At 59.3% G+C, this 22,370-nt stretch overlaps 1 protein-coding gene across 1 annotated transcript in view; it reads left to right on the top strand.

The window, feature by feature from the left end:
* The window catches only part of IQSEC1 (IQ motif and Sec7 domain ArfGEF 1), a 332,617-nt gene that overhangs the window by 195,155 nt on the left and 115,092 nt on the right, over window positions 1–22,370 (top strand). The window contains exon 3 of the mRNA XM_060161042.1: window positions 2,044–2,088. Coding sequence (XP_060017025.1) covers window positions 2,044–2,088 — 45 coding nt within the window. The remainder of the gene's footprint in view (window positions 1–2,043; window positions 2,089–22,370) is intronic.

Genomic DNA, 22,370 nt, shown 5'->3' with positions numbered 1-22,370 from the left:
ATTGTCCAGACTTGGGGCTTCCAGGAGGCCAGGTTTCCTCACCTCTCCCAGCACAGATCCCAGCAGAGTTCCTGGCCTGGGAGGGAGGGAAGGCCTGTCTTGCCAGCCCCACCCTCTCCATCCTCGAAAGCCACTGTCCACCCCAGAGTGGGCACAGGACAGTGACAGTCCAGCAAGGTGACTCGAGGGCATCCTGACACCATCCCTCATGTCCTCTGTTCTTTCTGATCCCCGGCCAGGCCTGCTGACACACAGGCAGAGGCGCTGAGCCGATGGTGTGCGGCCCCAAGTGGGCTCTGGCTCCAGGGGAGGGGGGAGCCGTCTGTGGCCTCTTCAGCTGACGCTGGAGAAATGGGGTGTGCCTGAGGCAGGTTCTGGGGCATCCCATCTGCTGCACGTGGGGTCCGGCACCCAACGATGCTTCAGCCGGACAGGAAGTAGCAGAACCAGGTCGGTGCGGGGATGTGGAAGGAGGGTCAGGGAGCAAGGCCGAAGCTCGATGACCCGTGGGGGGCTCCCAGCGGTGGCCCAGAAGGGCGAGGCCCACGGTGCCAAGCTCAGGCCCACGCGGAGCAGGTGCCCTGGACTTCTGGGTGTTGGGTGGGGAGAGGCATGCGGGGCACCCGCAGCGGGAGGGCTGTGGCCCACGTGGGAAGCAGCGTGGCATCGGAGGAGAGGTGTATAGCCCAATGACACCGCCTCCAGGGGCGTGTCCTGTGTCACAGCAGCCGCTGCACAGGAGGGCAGGGACAGGGTGTGCCGGGAGCTGGGCCCCCGCCTCGTGGAAGGCGCCCCAGGCCCGAAGGCCTCGGTCACCGGGCATGGCGCCAAGCAGAGCCCGCAGAGGCTCGTGTTTCTCGACATCGTTTCAGATCAGTTATTTGCCCACAGGAGCTTTGTACTCTCGCCTCCATTTTACAAATGAGGACGTTGAGCAGAGAGGCCCTTGTACCAAACGCGCGTGGCTGGTCGGGGGTGGGGTGGGATCTGGCCCCAGGCGGGCTGGCTCGCAGCCCAGACCCACAGCGGGACCCCGAGCCTCTCGGCCAGGGCTCCCGGCATGGGGGTGTTGGCCCCTGCCCGTGGTCCGGGCCTCTTTGGGGAGGACATGCTGGTCTCAGGCAAACACACCGAGTCTCCGTGCCACCCAGTCTGTACAGCAGGGGACCCACAGCACTTACCTGCTCGGAGCCTGTTTCCTCACGGGCGTCTGTGGGGCCTCAGCAGCCCCCCCCCCCACCGACTGCCCTCTCCACCTCTGACCAGGTTTGTAGCAGGTGACAGATCAAAGGAGGCACCGTCATGGCCGGTCCCCTCAGTGGGACAATGACCAGGACACACGGGGCCCTGCCTTCAGGAGGGGACTCTGACGGGCAGACAGGAGTGAATGAGCAAACAGATAGATGACTCGGTCTGTTTCACGTGGGGCTCTGAAAGAGAACGAGTCGGGGGGCGAGGGTACTGAAGGGCGGGGGAGGGCTGCTATAGACATGGAAGGCCTCCTGGAGTTGGAAAGCTGTCAAATGTGATGGGGACAGAGCATTCCATTGCAGGGGCAACGGCAAGTGCAAAGGCCCTGGGGCGGGAATGATGAGAGGAGCGTGAGGGGGCAGAGGCCAGCTCATGCTGGGAAGGGGTTGTCTGTGGTCGGGGGCTGTGGACAGACCTGCCAGCTGGCAGGCCCAGGCCACACCCCAGGGTGCAGCTCTGCCTGCAAAGAGCCTCCGCTGGGAGACCCCCTGTGGGACCTTGGGCCTCGGCGTCCCCATTGAACAGGGAGCAGTTGGACTTGTCGTTGCCAAGGGCCCCCTGGGACTGAGCCCCTGCACTGGCGTGTGGGGTGGGCACAGGGCGGTGTCTTGGCTGACCTGTCAGAGGACAAGGAAGCACATGGTTTCTTGCATGCGGGCTTTCCCCAGGGCTGCTCACCTACCCCGGGACCTGACCTGGGGCCACCCAGCATGGCCTGCGCTGGCATGGCCCGGGGGGGGGGGGCTTGTTGTCTGGGGTCGCCGGTAATCCCGTCTCACTTTGCCGCCTCAGGAGCTCCCTGGAGACCGGAAGCAGCCTCTCCACTGACCGATACAGGTACTGTTGTACCATCCGCCCTGGACCTGCTCAGGACCGCTGGCCCACTCTCCCCATCAGCACCTAGGGTCGGCCCCAAGAGGCCATGGGGGAAATTAGCCCCCCATCGGGCCCTAAAATTCCCCCAGCGACCGGAGGTAGTGCTAGCACATCCCCTGAGAACAAGTCCAGCAGGAAGTGGTCCCTCCTGGACCATGGCTCAGCCCATAGTTGCTCCGAGATTCGAGGCTGGTGGTCCCCCGAGGGCCGGCCTCCAGCCGTGGCTCCCATGACGACCAAGGCTGCAGCCCAAGGGAGAAGCCGACAGTGTCTGTTAGTTTCCACACTGTACTTGGTGGGAGTGGGGATGGTGGTCTGAGGGTCTCGTACGTTGATGTTTCTGTAAGACGTCTTCAGAAGGAAGGACTGTACACTGGGGTGTAGGGGAGGCCCCTGGATGGGGCAGCAGGTGGGCATGGGAGACCAGGAATGGGCAGCTGGTCCTGAGTGGGGTTGGCATGGACGGGGGGCTGGGAGGGGACGTCTGCGCTACACGTGGGGGTGACTAGAAGTGGGCTGGGGGTGCCCGCTCCCAGGAGAGGGCAGACTTTGTGAGGCCCTGAGAAGTGGATGTGGACCCAGGGCCTGGAAAGCGAGGGGGCGGGCGGATGGCAGACCCAAGTCCCACTGGGGAGCTCGGCCTCGGTGAGAGGGAGCTTCTGCACAAAGGCAGCGCGCCCCCGAACTGGAGCCGTCAAGCAGGGGCTGGGCCCCAGCTGTCGGGTGGCAGGCGTTATATGGGGATGAGATGGTCTAGCGACCAGCTAGATGCCTGAGGCGGCTGGGGGTGGGCACGCGGGCGCGGCTTCCCTGAGCAGCTCGGGGCTGGGTACCCTCAGGGGCACTGCTGGAGGACGGAGAATCGGGTCGTCCACACACGTTCACACTCTCGTGTGACCCCGTACACAGACGCTGGGCAGCCACAGCACACACAGCAGTAAGGGTTGTCGCTTCTGTTGGCAGAAAGCTGGCGGCGTCCCACCTCTGCACGACCGCGCACAGCTGTCGGCCCATTTTACAGGCGTCACATTTTCAGGACTCTCAGCTGGTGAGCAGAGCTGGGATTTGAACCCAGATCCTGGTATGAACACTGCCTGATGCTGTAGCACACTCCTCGCCCATGTGTGTACACTTCCTGCACAACCACACACACACACACACACACACACACGCAGACTCCCGGACATCTGCACACTCTGTTACTTCGGCACTCGGACCCTTATACCGTCCCTCTGCACGTGGGTCCACACACACCCACGGCCTCACTCCAGTTCGGGCACATAAGTGATGGCGGTCATGGTCAGGGGTTGGCCACAGTAACCACCGCTGCTTGAGGCTGGCCACACTTGACCTCACAGGCAATGACACCCTGCACCTTCAGAGAGCAAAGACATCAGGGCCCCTTGGTTCTGCCTTCCCCCCTCCTTCTCAGCCATTATTTCCTGAGCATCTGCGGGTGTGGGAGGAATAAGGAAACCACAGGGACCTGTCCTGCTGCCTTTGCAGAGCTACTGTATCAGGCAGCAAACGGACAGAGAAATCGGGTTTTAATATATGTCAGGTGGTGACAAGCGTGTCGACTGATGAAAAGCACACAGCCCAGAAATTGCGAGCTGTGTTTTATCTGGACCTCACTGAGGACTGTGGCCTGGGAGACAGCCTCTGAGACAGCCCTGAGGGACCTGCTGCCAAGAGGGGAGGGAGAAGCCAGGAGGTAGAGGGCTTTTTGCTGGGAAAGATGTGCTCTGCAGTCAGAGATGCCTGCTAATCACAGAAACCCAGACATCTCAAGTTAGTGATTTCAGTGCTTTTCTACGTATGGGACAATGCAAGAGTCCCATAGGAATAATAAGAAATTATTGCTTAGATGTGCATCTCCACTGTCTAGGGCGGGTGTCCTGTTTTTCTCCATCTTGAATCCCCTCAGGGTGCACCTTCAGGGGCTGCTGCAGTGGCTGACAGCTTGATGGCAGCAGCATTCTCTGTTTACTGAAGTACCAGCGACACTTCTTGTCCACAAGTGCTATGAAGAGAAATAAAGCAGCGTAAAGGGGATAGCGATGGGAGGGTAGTCAGGGAGGGCCTTCTGGGGGCGGCGCTGTTTAACCAGACAGCAGCAGGAAAGGCGGGCGAGGGGTGAGCCGTGCAGCTATCTGGAGTAGGGAGCGTCAGACAGTGGGACAGCCAGTGCAAAGGTTCAGAGGTGGAGCGTCCGGCACGTTTGAGAAGCAGCAGGTGCTACGTGAGAGCTGTCCTCATCCCCTTGGGACATAGGCAGAGCCCAGCTTAGTGTTCCCATTTCACAGATGAGGAAAACTGAGATCCAGGGACCAGAGGACTGTTGGTGCCAGACCCAGCCGCCCCCTCCCTCCCGGCACGGCCGCCTGACCTCTGCCCCTTATGCGCAGCGAGGCCGCTGGCTTTGCTGCTTTGTGGGAGCCTCTGAGAAAGCCGGCCCTCGGGCTCTGGTGGCCAGTCCCACGGAGGTTCTGGAGGCCTGCTTACAGCCTGGGAAATTCAGAAACAAAGGTCCCAGCCAGTAATTGCCTCCTTTCAAAGGAACAGCCGGCTTCCTCTGCCACAGGCGTGAGAGGGAAGCTGATGTCCTGTTGGGGGAGGGCGGACGGCCCTTCGGGGAGGCTGGCAGACAGGCCCCTCACCCTCGGCAGACCGCCATGTTGCCCTCCTTCCTCGCCTGCCTCGTCACCAGCCCAGTTACCCAGCAGCTCCCCTCTCCCCAGGCCGGGTTGGTGGACTGTGCCCCACGCTGCATCCAGCTCGGCCGTCCCGATGATGCTGTCCGTGCCCGTCCCCTCACTGGGCTTCATGCTCCCCGCTCGACTGAGCCATCGCGAACGCCCTTCCCTTCTTGCCATCCACGGCGGCCCTTGCTACGGAGAGCCACCCTGCAGAGCCGCTAGACTGCATCACTCCCGGCGGACGGGGGCGTCCTGTACACTGTGGGGTGTTTGGCGGCCTCTAAGTCCACTAGAGGCCCGTAGCGCCGCCCTCCCCATTGTGACAACCCATGGTGTCCCCAGGCATGGCCACTGTTTCTCGGGGCACGGGGTGGCGGCAGAATCGCCCCGGGGGGAGAGCCACTGCTCTAGAAGCAGCGCATCCGAGATGGCGGACGGAGGAGACTCCCTCCTGAGGCCGGTGACTTCGTTTATGGCTTTGCCGGGGGGCGGGGGGTGCTGCGATCAGGCCCAGTTCCGCACCCAGCCTTGGATGCCCGGCCGCCGGAGCAGGACACGCAGGCCCAGCGCTCTGGTGGCAGCCGCTCCTGTCTGAGGCCGATGGGCCTGGACGTCGTCCCTCACACACGGTGATGGGGTCTTCTCTGAGCTGTTTCCTCATCTGTGGTTGGGGGAGGGGGAGCGAGCCCTCCTCACAACGATGCGATGGGACCACTGCTTTGTCAACAGTGTTGAGCAGACCAGGGACCCCAAGTAGCAGGCGGGGTGAGTGTGGTGTGCTCAGGAGGACCCTTCACTCCTGCAACGAAATGATGGGGTGCCTGCAGTGGGCCAGGTGCTGCCCTGAGCCAGGCAGGGCCGGGATGCTTGCGCTGCAGTTGGGGGCTGGAGCAGATAAGTAAATCAACGGATCATCTCAGAGGAGGGCATGTCTGGCAGAGAAAGTCAGGGTAGGGCGTGCAGGGGGCTCGGACGTGATGCTGGCGGTAGCATCCGGTGGGTGCAGAGGGGCCGGGGAGGGCACCTCTGGCCAAGGGCACTGCCCGGAAGGCCTGGAAGAGAGGGTGGCTTCAGGGACCTGACGGGAGCCAGGGGGCTGGGCGTCGGGAACCTCAGAGAGCGCAGACAGTCGGCAGGAGTCGGGGCACGGAGGGCCGGTGGACAGTCGGGAGTTTGGCCTTTATTCTGAGAGCAGCAGGGGCACCGGGTAGAGCAGAGAGGGACGTGTGAGATCCCTGTGGCTAGTGTGTAGGGCAAGGGCCGCAGGGTGCCCAGAGTAGAAGCCAGACCTGCCAGGAGGGGCCCAGTGGTTCTGCTTGGCCGCCGTGACGCTGGGTCCTGGGCCGCGGAGCCACCCGTTCTGCCCGTGGCCCCCGTCCCTGCCTGACAATGCCCCGCTGGCCACGGCCCCTCAGCCCAGGCCCCCCCTCTGGCGTCGGGAGTCCCCTCCCGGCAGCCAATGAGCGGCTGTCATCGAGGTTCCATTTTAGATTTTATCAATGTGTCCCTGTCACCCAGGCAACCACGGTGGCCCTGTCAGTCTTTCTCCGCTGCCTTTCAGAGACAGCGGCTCCCACTGCACCATGTGGCGACGTGGTGAGTTTCCGCTCTCGGGGCCGAGCAGGGATTCCGCCAAACATAACTGACCTGGCGAGGAGGCCGGCATCTGTCACCTCGCCTCCTCCCTGCCTGCACCCCACACCCCTGGTCTTCCCAGCCTTGGCCACTTCGGGCCAGGCAGGCGGCTGGGCCACTGCCCGGCCAGGTGCCGGTGCAGCCACTGGGGACCTGGGGACCAGTTGGAAGAGGGAGCTTTCGGAGCCGCCGTCAGGAGCCCCGGCATCCAGGCCCCCAGGATGACGGGCCAGGGGCCCCCACCACCCAGCACAGCCAGGGCTGCCCCCGTTTGCCCCGGGGACCCCCGGGGAAGCCCCGAGAAGCTCCAGCCCCCCGCGGCGGCGGCAGCCTGAGGCTGCCTGGGCAAGCCTGACGGAGGAGTCGCTGGGCTTTTGTGTGCGCTGCTCTTTGTATCGGAGGCTGTGCTGGAGGGGCGGCTGGCAGCACCGGGCCATGTGAGTGGGGCCACTGTGGCAGCGGGGACCGGGGTGGCCGGAGCGGCCCGTCCCCCAGCTCCCTCAGCCCCTCTCCAAGTCTCGGTGGAGGTGCCACGGGGGTCCGGCAGGAGACCGAAAGGCGAAAATGCTCAAGTTCAAGGCCCTTTGCCTGGATTACTGGCAGTTCCTGTGCCTGCAGCCGCTGCACGGAGTCTATAAAAGGTACGTGCCCCGGGAGGGCCTCTGCCGTGGGGCAGCCGAGCCGGCGGGCCCGTCCCCTGCCTGGCGACCACAGGGCCTCCTCGTCCTGGGGCAGGGCCCCCGCTGGCGTTTGCTCTGGGCCACTGGGCAACTTGGCTCAATTGTGCCCTCCTCTCCCTCCAGCCCTGAAGCTGGTCACCCCCGAGTGCTCTGTGAACATGCGCTGAGTTTCATTGTTCCTCGCTGCTGAGAATCGCCCCGGAGCGGACTTGCTGGGAGTATTGTCACCCCACAGGAGGGCACCCTCCACCCTGGCCTGGCCCTGCCAGGGTCCATGCCCCCTGACCTCACTGGCGGCTCATGTGACTAAGGGGTTTGACGGCCTCCATCCCAAGCAGAGATCTGAGACACACTTGGGGTGATGAGGGTATCTGCCTTACTTGGGCAGAATGAGGGTATCCCTGGTGTGGAAGTCAGGAGACCAGAGTTCAAGTCCCTCCGCTTGCTTTGTGACTTTGGGCAGGTCACTTTCCCTCTCTGAGCCCCAATTTCCCCATCTTTAGGGATTTGGACCTGTTGACGGGTAGTGGCACTTGGGGACTACTCCCTGAAACTATGCGGGCATGACCCCGAATGTTAGTAAAACTGACAGTGTCTTCCGCACGTGCATCTGTCCACACACACACCTTGTCTGAGGAACACCGGTGCCCAGGCCAGCAGGAAGGGCGCCTTCAACGGCCTGTAATTAAAGACCTTGGAGGAGGGCGTTAGAATACCCGAGGGACTTAGTTTTTCCTGATCTCACACTCTGTGAAGTCCGTGGCTATTAGTATGCGAGCCGTTCCGGGAAAGTGTGGGAACTTTTCTTTTCTCTTCCAAGGCTTTCTCCGAAGGGGGCAGGTCCTGAGGGTCTCACAGCAGCCTCAGAAAGGAAGTCCCCGCTCTTGGGTGGGTGCCAGGGAGAGAGGCCCACCCCGCTTCTGATCAGCACCGGCTGTACCCGGGGCGTCTTCCACTCGTGCAGGTGGACCAGCCTTTCCCACCATCCTGGGAACTTGTTCCCGTGGGCCCGGGGCACCTGGAATGTTCTGGCTGTTAGCTATTAAGTGTCTGCCGAGGGTGCACTTTACACTCTGGTCAATCCTCAGCCCTACTGCAAGAGGGGCGTCGAAGCCCCACTTTGAGCAGGGGAGACCCAAGGGCAGGCAGACACGTAAGTGTGGCCACAGGATTTGGACCCAGGTCTCTCTTGTTCCAAGGTGGACTCTGTCTCGAGTGCTCCGCCGCTCAGGAGAGGAGTCTGCCAGGGTCCTGAGGCGAGAGGGACGAAGGAAGCATGTCCCCACCCCACAGGGGCTCAGGTGGACACGGTAGGAGGAGTGGATCTGGATGTGGGGCTTCGTGGAGGAGTTGACAGCTAAGCGGGCAACGACGTGTCTGCAGGAGTTGGCTGGGCCGAGGTGGGGAGATGGGTGTTCTAGGCAGAGGGAAAGGCATGTGAAAAACCCCAGAGGCTTTCAAAGGGCCTGTGTCTTTGGGTGGTGGTGAGAAGCCATGGAGCTGAGAGGGGCGCTGGGGACCTGAGTCTAGGACCAGGGGCTGGGCCTCCTGCTGTGTACAGTGGGGAGCCCAGAGGGGCTCTCAGCGTGGGAGTAGCAAGCTGAGAGTCCCTCTGGGAGTCACGTGGTGCTTGTGAGAGACCTGGCTCAGCCTCCAGGCCAACCAGTGAGGGCCTCCTCGGCTCCTCCCACCATGGGAGGTTCTTATTCAGAGCAGGTGCTCTTTTCTCAAGGCCCAGCTGTGACCGGAAGAGAAATGGGACATAGTCCTCAAGGAGCTCCCAGCCTACAAGGGGAAAGAGACCCACTAACAAGCCATGAAAGTTGAGGATGGGGGATAAATAGAGGTGGCACAAAGATACCAGCAGTATGAGGGAGGCTGGCTGGCCTGGGAGAAATCTAGGAGGGCTTCCTGCAGGAGGTGTCATTTGAGCTGGGCCTGAACGTAGGAGCAGGATTTTTTCAGATAAGGAAGGGACAGTAGGCAGGGAGCACAGCATGAGCACACGTGTGGAGGTAGGACCGAGCCTGGTGTGGTTCAGAAATGGTCACAGATGAGGCTAAAGTGTAGGGTGCCTGTCAGGCAGTGAGGTTAGAAAGGGAAGCCGGGTGGGCAGTGTGACGCAGAGGCTCACGGAGTACCTGCCGTGTGGGAGGCATCGTCCTAAGCCCACCAACCCCGGGAAGGGGAGGATGTAATTGTCCCATTTTCCAGGTGAACAAATAGAGACGCATGGGCGAAAAGTGGCTGGCCCAGAGTCACATGGTCTGTCAGGGGGACCGAGGGATTTCACAGGCTGCACAGGGCCAGCCAAGGAGATTCGACTGGCAGATGAGATGCTCAGGGCTGGGGACAGTCCTCTTTACATTGACTAGTGTTCATAAATAATGGTGATGCAGCAGTCAGGTGGACAAGAGACTCCAGCTTTATGGCCAGACCGCATCCTGGCGGGACTCCGACTGCTCGCCGACGGTGGGGGAGGGAGCTAGCCCACCTGCCATGGCCCCTCCGGGGGATTGACAGTGTCAGTGCCAGGGAAGCACTTAAGGCACCTCACGTAGGGGGCTTAGGGAGCCGTGGTCACCTCTGTCCAAAGAGATCCAACCCCAGGAACTTGGCACATGGAACCACTTGGCTTTTTTCCTGATGCCATATTCCAGTGTTCAAAACAGCGACCCAGAACTTTCGAGTATGAAAAGGGTGTTTTGCAGACAATGCATAATTAACCACTTCTAAACACAGGGTGTGCCAGGCTCCCTTGAAGCTGTTAATTATTCTTCATTAGTGATCTTAAATTCATGTAAAATAATCCTGGAGCCCTGCCAGAGGCTGAGGCTCCAGGAGGAGCAGAGATGCTTATTTCACCTAGAAAGCGCAAAGGAAGTTCTTGGCGCCGCTGCCTTGTGCCTGGGACGATGGCCATTCCGCAGAGCCCCTAGCTTTGGCCCAGAGCCCATCCTGGGAGGCACAGAGCCCGCTCCCCAGGCCCTAGGGCCTGGTGGACCTCAGGGCACTCTGCTTAGTGAAACAGTTCAGGTGGGAAGAAAAAGTAGAGAGTGGTATACCCGTCACCTGGCTTCAGAAATAAACTGTTATGACGCGGTGGACGGCCCCTGTGGGCCTCCCTCAAATCCTGTCTCACCCCGATCCCCCCAGAGCTAAGCCTAAGCAGTAGTGCCCCCACCCTGCCCATCTGCTGTGCTTATCTCACATGCACATTTTTATAATTTGGCTCACACAAAGCTCATTCTACAAGTTTTAGAACTTTACGTGCATGGTGTCATAACCTACAACTTGCTTTTCCAAACTTTTGAATTGTGGTAACATACACATAACGGAAAAGCGACCATCTTGTCCATTTGTAAGTGTACCGGTTGGTGGCATTACGTTCACACTCTTGGGAAACCATCACCGCCATCATCTCCAGGGCCTTTTCATCTTCCCAAACCGAAACTCGGTCCCCATTAAACACTCACTCCCCACCCCGCGCCCCCAGCCCGTGGCACCCACCCTCCTGCTTTCTGTCTATGAATTGGACTGCTCTCGGGACCTCATATAAGTGGAGTCATTCGGGATTTGTCCCTTTGCGACTGACTTTTTCACTCGCCATAATATCCTTCCGGTTCATCCATGTTGTAACGGGTGTCAGAATTTGCTTCCTTTTCCAAACCGTATAATATTCCATTCTGTGTGTAGACCACATTTAGTTTATCTCTTCATCCACTGATGGACATGTGTGGCTTCCGCTTTTCGGCTCCTGTGAGTAACGCGGCTGTGAACATGGGTGTTCAGATAGCTCTTCAAGAGGCAACTTGCTCTTCTCACTCCACATTTTATGGGTGAGAGTCATCCGTGTGGCTGTGTATAGTTCTCATGTTTATTTTTGTTGGTGTAAAGTATTCCACTGTTCTGCTGTTGCTAATTTCGGTGGTTTCCCATTTTTTTGATGCTCCAGGCAGGGCTGCAGTAAGGGAGGTTCCTTCACTCGCTCCTTGCACACACGTGTGGTGTGTGTAGGGTTTGTATCAGGGCGGTATATGAGTGCCTTCAACTTTACTGGGCTTTGCGAAATTGCTTTCCAAAGTGGTGAACAGTGCACCTCCTCAGCAGCAATGAGTGAGGGTCCCGTGTCTCTACATTCTTACCTACACTTGGTATTAAAAGCCGGATGATCTTTTTAATGTATAAAGGAGAGAAAGAGAGAGAGGACAGGAGAGGAGAAGACTGTAAATGGTGTGGGTGTGCTCTGCACAGCGTCAGGCATCCTGGAGTGGAAGCTGAGACAGCACGTGCCGTTCCCTCGGTCTGTGTAGTTCCAGGTCCTCCGCGGTAACGAATTTTCAAGGGTGACTGTAACTCCGTGTTTTCTCACCCCACACCCTGACTTTGGCGCCTCCCCTCCAAGCACATGGTGGGTACCCCCATCTGCTTTTAGATGTAGGACTAGTTCGGGTTAGACCAGCTGTTAACTTGCTTCCTGATGGGCAGGTTTCACCAGCCCCTTCTGCTGGAAATAACAGAGGCCAGGTGTATCGAAAACACTGTAAAGACACTCGTTTTGAAGAGGGTTCCCCAACCTCAGTCACAGTCAGTGAACGCGGTGGCCTGGCAGCTCTGAGCACACAGCCCGGGAAGCTGGGCACAGAGACTCAGGGCTGGTCGGAGGCTGCAGGGTGCCCGCACACACGCTGGAGCCCAGGCGTGTGCTCCCAGCCGGCAGGCTCAGCCCCTGAGGCTTTGTGACTTGAGGGGCCAGCGAGGGCGCTGACATCAGCTGGCTGGGGATCCGATGTGGCAGGTCCCTTAGATCATCGTTAGGACTGCTGTTACTTTCCGTGGGTGTTCGTTTAGGTGCCGAACGCTGCGCGCGCGGTGTCTCCGTGAGTCCTCTCAACAGCCTCCTGAAATAGATACTGTTCTTTTCCCCATGTTTCAGACAAGGAAACGGCGGCCCAGAGAGGGCAAGTGACCTTCTTAAGGTCACAGAGGGGGGATGTGGTCAGTGCACTCCACGTGACCAGCTCCACGAAGCGGCCCAGCCGCACTTGTTATCCTCACTTTCTAGCCCCTTCTGGCTCTGGGCAGCTTCTCCGCCTGCCGTGGCTCCGTCACAAATTGCCGCACGCTTCCGGTAGTTTCAGACGATGACAGTGTTTGTTTTTCCCACAGGTCTGCAGTTTGGGTGGGGCCTGTCCTACTCGGCATCAGATGGGGCTTCTTGAAGACTGGGGGCTGGGTCCTCAGAGGCCTCGCCCTCCCAGCCACTCACCTCACAGCTGCTGCAGGCTGTGAGCTGAACACTTAGACAGGACCTCCCCGTGCAGCCTGGGCTTCCTCACAGCATGGTGGCTGGGTTCCCAGACCAAGTGTCCCGAGAAAAAGAGAGAAAGCAGGTTGGCGTGTGGGGTGTGGGCAGACAGTGCCAAGTAGAAGGCATGCCAGCTTTTATGACCAGGCCTCAGAAGTCCCAGAGCATCACTTTCCTTGCATTCTGTTCGTTAGAGCATCACAGTTGGGACCGTCTCAGGGCACAGTGACACCCCAGTCAATTCTGCTCTCTGACCTTCAGGTCCTGAGCTGAAATGGACTTAGGAAGAGGACCCAGTGGGTGTAAGGGTGCCTGGGAAACAGTTGGCTCTGGGTAAATGGCGGGTTTTCTTTTCATTAATGAAGTAAGTTCAAAGAAAGCGTGAATGTTATTCAGGAGAGAGAGCAAGCATTTCGGCTGGGAAAGCCAGAAGGGGTTCTTGTAGAGCAGAGACGGGTCTTGAGGGCTGAAGGGGGTTTTCCCACCAACAGAGAGAAGCAGTACCCTTGGCAGAAAAGGCGTGGAGAGGAAGTGAGGGTGGTGGAGCTAGAGCGTTGTATCGGACAGAGTCTTTTGGGGTGAGCAACAGAGATCCCGTGAGGCCAACCAGAGACACAGGGGTCCAGCGGCACTGCACCCCGTGCGGGAGGGCCGGTCCCCAGGCGCCATGGGCGGGCAGGCAGGAAGGGCTGTGCGTGCTGGGCGGTGCAGGATGCCCGTTGTTCCCCGAAAGTGTGTCCTCCTGGCTCAGGCGCTCCAGCTGGACCAGAGTGCGGCGTGGGTGAGAAATACGCCGAAGGCTCACTTTGACCCAGTGGCCGGGGGCCTTGAGAAGCTTGTCTTCAGCTGAACAATCGGTGAATGTTTAAGAATCCAGCAGCCGGAGCTGAACCTGGCCCAGGAGAGGGGAACGAGTGTCCTCGGGTGGAACACCAGTGTGTCCTTGCCAGGTGCATCTAGAGGGCGTGTAAAGCGGACGCTGCAGGCGTGGGTGGGCTCCAGGGCTCCGGACTTCCGCATGACCGCTTCTCCCCTGCTGGAGGCCTTCTGTGTCTTAGCGAGGTCCCGCTGGTGCCGGAGGGTGGCAGGACATGGGTGTTACGGTCATGGAGAGTTTATTCAGGGGAATGCTGTTGCCTGGACGAGACCCCACTGGGCTCCCCCGACAGACACTTCCTGCCTTCGGTATAACTGCCGGACTTAGCACGTGAGATTAATCCATACTGAGTGACCGTCTGCACCTCAGCCACGTCTTGGCAGCCGTCGGATGGATGGGTCAGCCTGCCTGAGGGGCTCCACGTGTGCAGGCACCTCAGAGGAGGGAAGAGCCGGGCCTGCGCGCTTCTGGGCTGAGACCCTTCTCCTGTCAGGGCCTGTTACGGGGGCAGATTCATATGTTGAAGCCATAGCCTCCAGTGCCCGAAAATGTGACTGTGTTTGGAGATGGGGCCTTTAAAGAGGCAGCAAAGGTGAAATGAGGTCACTAGGGTGGCTCTCATCCAATAGGACTGGTGTCCTTATAAGAAGAGGCGATTAGGACACAGACACACCCCGAGGGCCGACCGTGTCTAACAGTTAATGTCGTGTGTCAGCCTGACTGTCCCTGGGGCGCCCAGAGGTTCGGCTTAGCGTTATTCTGGGTGTGTCTGTGAGGGTGTTTCTGGATGAGGTTAACGTTTAAATCACTAGACGGAGCAAAACAGATTGCCCTCTCCAATGTGGGTGGGCCTCGTCCAATCAGTTGAAGGCCTGACTAGAACAAAAACGTTGAATAAGAGGGAACTACACCCGCCTGACCGTCCTCGAGCTGGGACATAGGTTTTTCCCAGCATCTGGACTCAGAGTGAAACATTGGCTCTTCCTGGACCTCAAGCCTCCTGGCACTAGGACTAGCAGAATTTCATCAGCTTTCCTAGCTATTCTGAAGCTCAAGGTCTCCAGCTCACCAGCTGCAGATCTTATGACTTGTCAGCCTCCATAGCAGTATGAGCCAATTCTTTATAGTAAATAAATATATCTGTGTATTTATATATATGTGTGTGTGTATGTGTGGATAATAACTAACTGTATACACGTGTGTATATAGTTACGCACACACACGCACACGTACGTCCTAACGGTTCTTTTTTTCTCAAGAACCCTAATACACCATGTGAGGACACAGCAAGAAGGGGGCTGTCTGCAGGCTGAGGAGAGAGGTCTCAGGGGAAACCAACCCTGCCAGCACCTTGATCTCAGGCTCCTGGCCTCCAGAACACGAGACAATACATTTCTGTGGTTTCAGCCACCAGTCTGTGGTGTTTGTGACGGCAGCGCTGGCAGACTTCTCTAGGACCTCCCTTTCTTCATCCGTGAAGTGGGTACAAGGACCCATTCTCCGGCTCACTGTGGGTCTCTGTTGAGCACAGTATGTGCACAGCAGCAGAGCCCATGTGTGTGGCGTGGGGTGGGCAGGGCTGGGATCTGGGTGAGGCAAGTGAGGCATTCAGCCTGGGTGTGGAATTTAAGTTGGCCCCCAAAAATGCAGCGATCAAGCAACCAACAAAACATTGAACTTGCACATAAAGACAGGCTGTTGTTTGTTTTACAACCCTGCGTTATTGTGCCGCGGGGACGGTCATTTCAAGGGGCTGCAACCTGTGCCCTGCAGGGTGGGTTATGAGGGCCGACAGAAACGTGCGAAGAGATCAAGTAACAGTGGGCTCTTTTCATAATCATTTTTTCCGTTTTAAAGGTTTATTAACTTTTTCCCTTGGGTCAGAAATACAGAGGCTATCTTGGTAGGTGTGTATACGGTGCTCATTTCCCCTTGGCGTCAGGATCCAACACACAGGCCCTGAGCGAGCCAGCCCGTGAGCTGAATGGTCCACCCCCAATGGGCCGGACCGGTGCTCTCCTTAAAGGCCGTCCTGGGAACGCAGCTCCCTCGGCATGTTTGCAAAAGACGCTTAAGATCAGGGACTGTTCTCCGTGGAGGACGTCCGCTAGGTCAGCTGGCAACTCTGAATGAGATCTGAGGATAAGATAGCAGTATTGAACCAATGTGAATGTCCCGACTTTGAGAATTGTCCTTCGGTTATGTCACAGAACGTCCTTGTTTTCAGGGAACACGTCAACGTAGCAGGGACTCGAGGGGGGCGACTTACGCTCAGAGAATTCCGATCGCAAGCGTGTATGCGTGTGTGTGCGCGCGCGCACACACATACGGCGAGAAGGAGTACGATAATCAGGATACACTGTTAACATGGGGGGAATCTGGGCAAAGGGTGTACAGAATTCTTTGTAGGCTTCTTGGCAACTTTTCTGTAAGTCTGAAATTAACTCAAAATACAAAGTTTGAAGAAAGAGTCAGGACTTGCTGAGGGCTGGTTGCCTGTGCTCAGGCTCTTGCTTCTCTGGCGCGCCCTGGCCCCCGGTCTCCCCCTCCCTCCTTCTCGGCACTTCGGGCCTCAGCCTGAGTGGCATCTCCGCCTCCAGCTCCCCGACTGCCATCGTTCACGCCCTCCAGCCTGGTTTCTTTATCCTCCTCAGCAGCATCGGAAATGATCTCATTCGTTTGCCTAGCTTTTGTCCTCTGTCCCCCGCCTCTAAGTGTCAGCTCTTTGGGATTTTGTCCTGTTCACCCCTGCCCCCCATCCTCTGTGCCTCGCACACAGTCGGTGCTCAGTGAATACCTGTGAACAAGGTTCCATGATCATGAAGGTCAGAAAATCTGGAGTTTTGTCATTCCTGGTTCCCCCCGCCCCCAGACTTTCCGTGTGACCTTGGGCAGTGCCTGCCCCGCCTGGGACTCAGTTTCTTCATCTCTGCCCCAGCTCTGAGCTTGTGAAGGGCCCAGGCTGCCACCGAGGCTGAGTCCCCACCGAGCCCCTCTCTGCTGCAGAGACTGCGGCTGCCGGGGGGCGGGGAGGAGGGGGCTCTGCTCCGACGCTCACCACCCCTCCCTCCCTGATGCACGAAAAGCGGACGGTGAGAAAAGGTGTTTCAGGGACCTACCTGCAGCCCAGTGTCCCCGGTGGGCCCAGGGCGAGAGCGCAGGCGCTCACCTCTCGCCCAGGGCTTCTCGGAACAGAGGCGGGCAGGTTTGCAAGGCACCCTTGGCAGGACACAGAATCCTCCTGAAATCGGATCGCACTGTCTTGTTTTCATGGTAACCTTCTACTTACAGCAAGTGATACTAGTTTTCCACGTAGGGGAGTGATCTAAAGTTTCCTTTTGAAATAACCATACTCAGGGGCGAAAGCCAGCGCGTTTGGCATTTTGCGCATTGTTTTTAACTTTTCATTCTTGCAAATTTGAACCTAGTTGGAAGCCGGTCTCAAGTCCCTTGGCTTAAAGTCCCGCCGTGAACCACGTGCCTGCACCGGATGCCGTGGCTTTGCCCGCCCGTCAGCTTGTTCCTCTGTCTCCTGTAGTGCCTACAACCTGGGAGTTAGACCTAGAAGCTTGATCAGACTAGGGGGCAGCTTTTTAAACCAGTTGATCTTAAAAGAAAACATTAAATAGTATTACATGCTATAACGTCCACGGAGAGGGCCTTGGGGACTGCCTGTGCACGGAGATGAGCGACGGAGAAGATTCAGGCAGGGCCTCGCCCCAACAGGGCTGGGCGCTGGGAAACAGGATGCAGGGAAGCAAGTGAGGAGGTGAGGTCCTGGCCCAGGGTGGGGCGGTTTGGGGTAACCTGACCCGCATGCCAGCACCCAGGGAGCTGGGAGCCAGGGGCCAAAGAACTTAGGCCTTTCAGCACAGAATGGGGGCCATGGGCGGAGCTTTTCCCCTTCGCCTAAGAAGGACCTAGGGGTCCTTCAGGTTAGACCTTGAGAAGGACTTCCGTGCCGTACTAGGACAGCCGTGTCGCATGGTGGTTATCGTGGGTGCTTGGGGGCGGAATTGGTTCAAATCCTTGCTCTCCCATTTCCTGTTTGTATCCCCCTGGGCATGTCTGTAAACCTGCCTGTGCCTTGGTTTCCATGCCCTGCAGATAATAGTAGAAGCTGCCTTGTAGGATGAACCTAAGCATTTGCTGAGTTCATCACGCGTAGGGCGCTGGCCCCCGTGAGCACCCAGTAACCACTAGGTGTTATTTCTCTTGGATGAAAGTGAGATGTGTCTCCCTGGAGGTTGGAAAGGTTGCCGCACCCAGACCATTCAGAGACCAGAAGCTAAGGAGAGTGTGGCTCTGTAGTCACGAGCCTGCACACGGCACCGCACACCACAAGCACGTTCACACAGCATCGGCCCTCAGGGGCGCTGATGTGCACAGAGCACCGCGGGGGCGGCTTCTGCCTCTCTTCCTGTTTTGCGGATGAGGACTCCGAGGTGGGGGAGAAGGGTGTGGGGGGTGGCTTTAAAGACGCCAGGGCCAGTGCAGCTCAGCAGCCTGGAAAGGATATAGGACTCGGAGTCGGGACCCCAGATCTGCTGCCCCCAGGCTGTGTGACCTTAGGTAGGTCACTGCACACCTCGGAGACTCCGTTTCTCCGTTGCCAGTGCTGGGAACTGGGCTGGGCCTCCATCGCCTCCGTCATCTGATTTCTCTACGTGGCAGATCTGAGCACAGATCCTGAAGGTCCCTGGCACAGTCTGCCCTTCCAGGGCCAAAAGGGAAGTGGGTCGAAACTCTCAGAAGAGAGCCCAGGAGGGCTGGCTGTCACTTTAACTGACTACCGATGTCAGACCCCGCCCTCGGGGGGGGTCCCTCTGTCCACAGCCAGGCCACCCCCAGCGATGCTCAGTCCTAGGGGTCTGGCTCTGCCCTGACACCAGTGGGTGGCCCCCGTCGCCCTGGAATGGGCTCCCTACCCTCCCTGGACACTCAGGGGCTGCCCAGGATCTTGTTTTTCCCTCGGGTGGCAAAACCTAGTAAGATTGTGCAATCACCTGCATACTTCCTGCTCGCCCAGTCTCGGGGGCAGCTGACAAACAGGCTGGACAGCAAGCAGGCCCTGGCCCCAGAGCCCACCGTGGACGGGTCACCTCCCTTCTCTGGGCCTCAGTTTCCTCATCTGCAGAATGAAAGGTGGGAGGATCAAGGGAGAGAGAGAATCCTTCAGTAGGTACTCATTCAATAACGCCTGCTCTCGGCCAGAGTGTCTGCTGCGGGCATGAGAAATTGATAAGCAAACCCACACCCACCCTCAAGTCACTGCCAATCTGGTGGTTTCAGTGCTGTGAGGAGGCACAGGCACCTCTAGAGCTGGAGTAATCACAGGCAGCTTCCTGGAGGAAGTGGCAGCTCTGTGAATCTTGACGGAGGGAGAAGGAACAAAGGGTACAAGAGGTAGCCTGAGGGCCAGACATCTCCAGGTGTACTTTATTTGGTGTGCACCGGATTAGCCCACATGGCATTTTAAATTTGAATTTATCACAAACATCTAAAACCCAAGAGCCTTTATGAAAAAAATCTGGATTTCTGACTTCTGAAAATCCAGAGCCTTCATTCCCACAGAGCAACGATTTTCCCCTTAGACCACTTGTAGTCCTCACCACTCTGTCCCACCCAATCACCCCCCATGCCTGCTCCCCATGTGCCCACTGCCATCAGCGGGGCCCCCATCCGCCCGTAGTTCAGACCAGAATCCCAGGCATCGCCTTCCACGCCTCTTTCCCCCGCCCCCCGTCACGTCCATCAGCAGCCCCTGCTGGCTCTGCTTGGTGAGTGGTTCTAGAATCCAATCGCTTGTCCCCACCTCGTGGGCCACCACCTGGGTCCAAGCAGCAGCTGCTCCCTGGTCCTTGCTCTGTCCATGCCCCCCCTCCAGCCTCCCCTCGGCTTGGCAGGCAGAGTGAGGCCCTGCATGCCCAGGCGGGGGCTTGGCCGCTGGCCCCCGTGCCCCCTGCGATGGACCTGGTGAAACTCTTCTCTGGCTTCTGCCCCACACCTGCCTCCTGAGTGGCCTCCTGGGCCTGAGAGGAGAAGGCGGAACTCAGGATCCCATGTGACCGAACGCTCTTAGCAGCCTTGGGCCTCCACTTTCCCATCTGGAAAATAGAGGCATCCGGGGTCCCCTCCCCACAAGGCACATGCTGCTTAAGGAGCAGGACGATTACGGTCTTTGATGTTCAGCCCACTTGACGGGGGGTCTAGCACCGGCCTCGTGCTGGGCGCCGCTCTGGGCACCACTGGAAGAGTCTGCAAATATAGCTGACGGTGACGCACTTCGCTTTCAGCCTGAAGCAGGAGAAAGAGCTCGGCCGTGGAGTCAGGCAGGCAGCGCTGGGTTTGGGTATCATCCCAGGCAAGGTGTTGGAGCCGCGGTTTGTGAGTTGGTGGAAAACGGACCTGGTAAGGACTGTTGCTACTTAGGCTGTTGTGAGGCTGGTTCGGATGATGTGCAGAGAGCTGAGTCACCATGTTCTCCCCTCCCCGCCCCGCCCCAGACTCTCGGAGCAGAGGCAGAGGGACAGACAGGGTACTGCAGGGTGAGCAAGGCCACAGCCCGGGCCCAGCAAATGGGGGGTATGTGGGTGGGAGAGGGGGACCAGGGTGAGCTCATGGCAAGAAGCTCTGCCTTGTTTCTCTTCCCTGAGGCCCCGATCGCTGCCGACGTCATCTCTGTTTACCTGCTCGATGGTGCCGGGCATCCCTCCCACCGGAGGGTCCCCTCCTAGGCTCCCCGTCTTCCTCACCGAGTCCTCACGTGGTGTCTGGCGATTCAATACGTGTGGAATGGATGAAGGAGCGAACAGACAATTGCTTCCTGGAGGCGGTGGCCTTTGAGTTGCACCTTGAAGGGCAGTGTGTGGAGACCTGGCGGAAACAGCGGGTCCACTAGGAGTTGGTGGGCCGTGCTGATCGTGGGGGTCTGTGCCCAGGGGCGGGGTTAAGGGGAAGGTGTAGCACCTGGGCTGGCAACGGTGGAGGGGGGCCTTCCCTGGGCCCGAGGGTGGGCAAGGGAGCCTTTACGAGAACCCAGGGAGAGCCCTGTGCAGAGACCACGCACCAGGCACTGCGGCTGCAGAGGGCGCAGGACAGGAGGGGGTGGGGCAGTGCGCTCCTCCGCCTGGGGTCTTGCCATGCCTCCCGCTGGCCACACCCACCGGAAACGGGGTGCCTGGGGATGCAGTCCATGGCCCAGAGCAGAGTGGAGTGCAGGTGGCAGATGGGAAGGGGCCTTGCCTGCCTGGCGAGGTCAGCAGTGGGGAGGGTGCTGGGTGCTGGAAGGACCCTAATGGTGGATGGGGCGTCGGGGAGGGACGGGACTGGCGGAAGGCAGGGTGAGCTTGCAGAGGCTGCGCACGGACCCAGCCAGGGGGAGGGGGCCGAGGTCTGGCCTCAGAGACCCCATCACCCCCAGCTCACCGCCAGGGAGTGGGTTGGGGACGCCCATTTGCTGGATGAGACGGGCCGACATGGAGTAGCCCCTTAAGTCAGAGGTGGGAGTTGGGGGGGGTTCAGAGCCCTAAGACCACGGACGCCCCTCACCACGCCAGCAGAGGGGACAAAGCCCACTGGGCCTGGAGGCTGGACTGAGGTTCGCAGACCCTCACTTGGCCCCCAGAGGCGGGCCACGCCCCCAGCCCCGTCCTCCGGCCGGGTCCTCACCCACTGCCCCCCCCCCCCCCCCCCGCCGGGCTGCTGCCGCCCTCAAGCGAGCAGAAGCCCTCGCAGGCCAAGTGCACCGTGGCGTTGGTGTCTCCCAGGGAACAGGTGTGTCCTTTTCTCTGCCTGGGCGGCAGTGACCTCACCCCCAGTGGGCCATGTGAGTCACTGGGCCGAGGGTGGAGGCCCGGGCAGCTCTCCGCAGAGTCTGGCTTTGGCCGTGAGGCTGGGAGAGGGACCAGCGGAGGGTGTGAAGGTTTCCATGCCCTTTCCCCGCCTGCTGCTGTGGCCCCGTGTCCTACGGGGGCGGGGAGGGGGGACAGCAGTCACTGAGCACCTCACACATGCCCAGCGGTGCCAGGGTCTCTCAACATGATGCTGACGGGGGCTCACCGGTCCTGCAGGAGATGGCCCTGAGAGGCTAAGTCTCACACCCAGGGTCACACGGTTCTTTGGCCTGGTAGCTCTTATCCGTCACCACAGCCGGGAGGGGAGGGATGCCTGTCCCATTGCGCAGAGGAGCAAACTGAGGCTCAGCAGATGATGCGTGTAGGGACGAGGGCATCAGAGGGGAACCAGGAGCCTGCGCCCGTTCTCGAGAACAAGCCACCGTCGGCATCAGGAAACCTCGCAACACTTGGAGTCTCAGTGTGCTCATCCGTAAAATGGGGATAATGACACCCACCCCTCGGGGATGGAGGAAGCAGAGGGGGGACGTGACAGGTGCAGTGCGGAATCGGTGGGGCAGCCCCTGTACACCCCCAGGCCACCCCCCGGGCCCTCTGCCATGTGACAGCCTCCACTGCCATCAGCCCTGGGGCCGGTGTCAGGCCAGTGCAGGGCCATGTGCAGCTCAGGTTCGAGGCTGGACCAGAGTGATGGCCATGGAGTGGGGCTGCCAGGGGTTCAAAAGGCAGATCGTCAAGGGCCGCCAGTGAAGGAGAGCGTGGGTGATGGCGCCTGGATTGGCCCCTGCTGGGTGGGCCCATGGGGTGAGCTCCTCTTGTGCCCCAAGGGATTCCTAAACCCTCACACAGTCTCCCCAGCCCATCCTCACCAAGGAGCAGCCTTCTGAGGAGCAAGTGACTCCCTGGGAGCTGAGAAAGCCGTGCTCCTCCCCTGGCCTCAGTTTCCCCATGTGTAAAGTGGAGGGAGGGAAGCCCCAACTCGGTGCTGCTGGCAAGGAGATGGACCAGGTGGACACAGCCAAGAGGAGGAACGAAGGATGGGGCCCAGGACCTCCAGAGCTTTTGGTGATGGGACAGGTGTGTCCTCCAGGACGAGAGCGACTTGAAGGAGGCCCCCTCAAGGGTCTTGGGCCTCTGGTCTTAAAAATGGCCCTCGCTCTAAGATCACCTCCAGGGCAAAAGGGCCAC

The sequence above is a fragment of the Lagenorhynchus albirostris genome, chromosome 10 (assembly GCF_949774975.1).
Source record: "Lagenorhynchus albirostris chromosome 10, mLagAlb1.1, whole genome shotgun sequence".
Taxonomy (NCBI): Eukaryota; Metazoa; Chordata; class Mammalia; order Artiodactyla; family Delphinidae; genus Lagenorhynchus; species Lagenorhynchus albirostris.
Note: the sequence above shows the minus strand (reverse complement) of the source record. Positions and strands in the feature narration are given on the sequence as shown.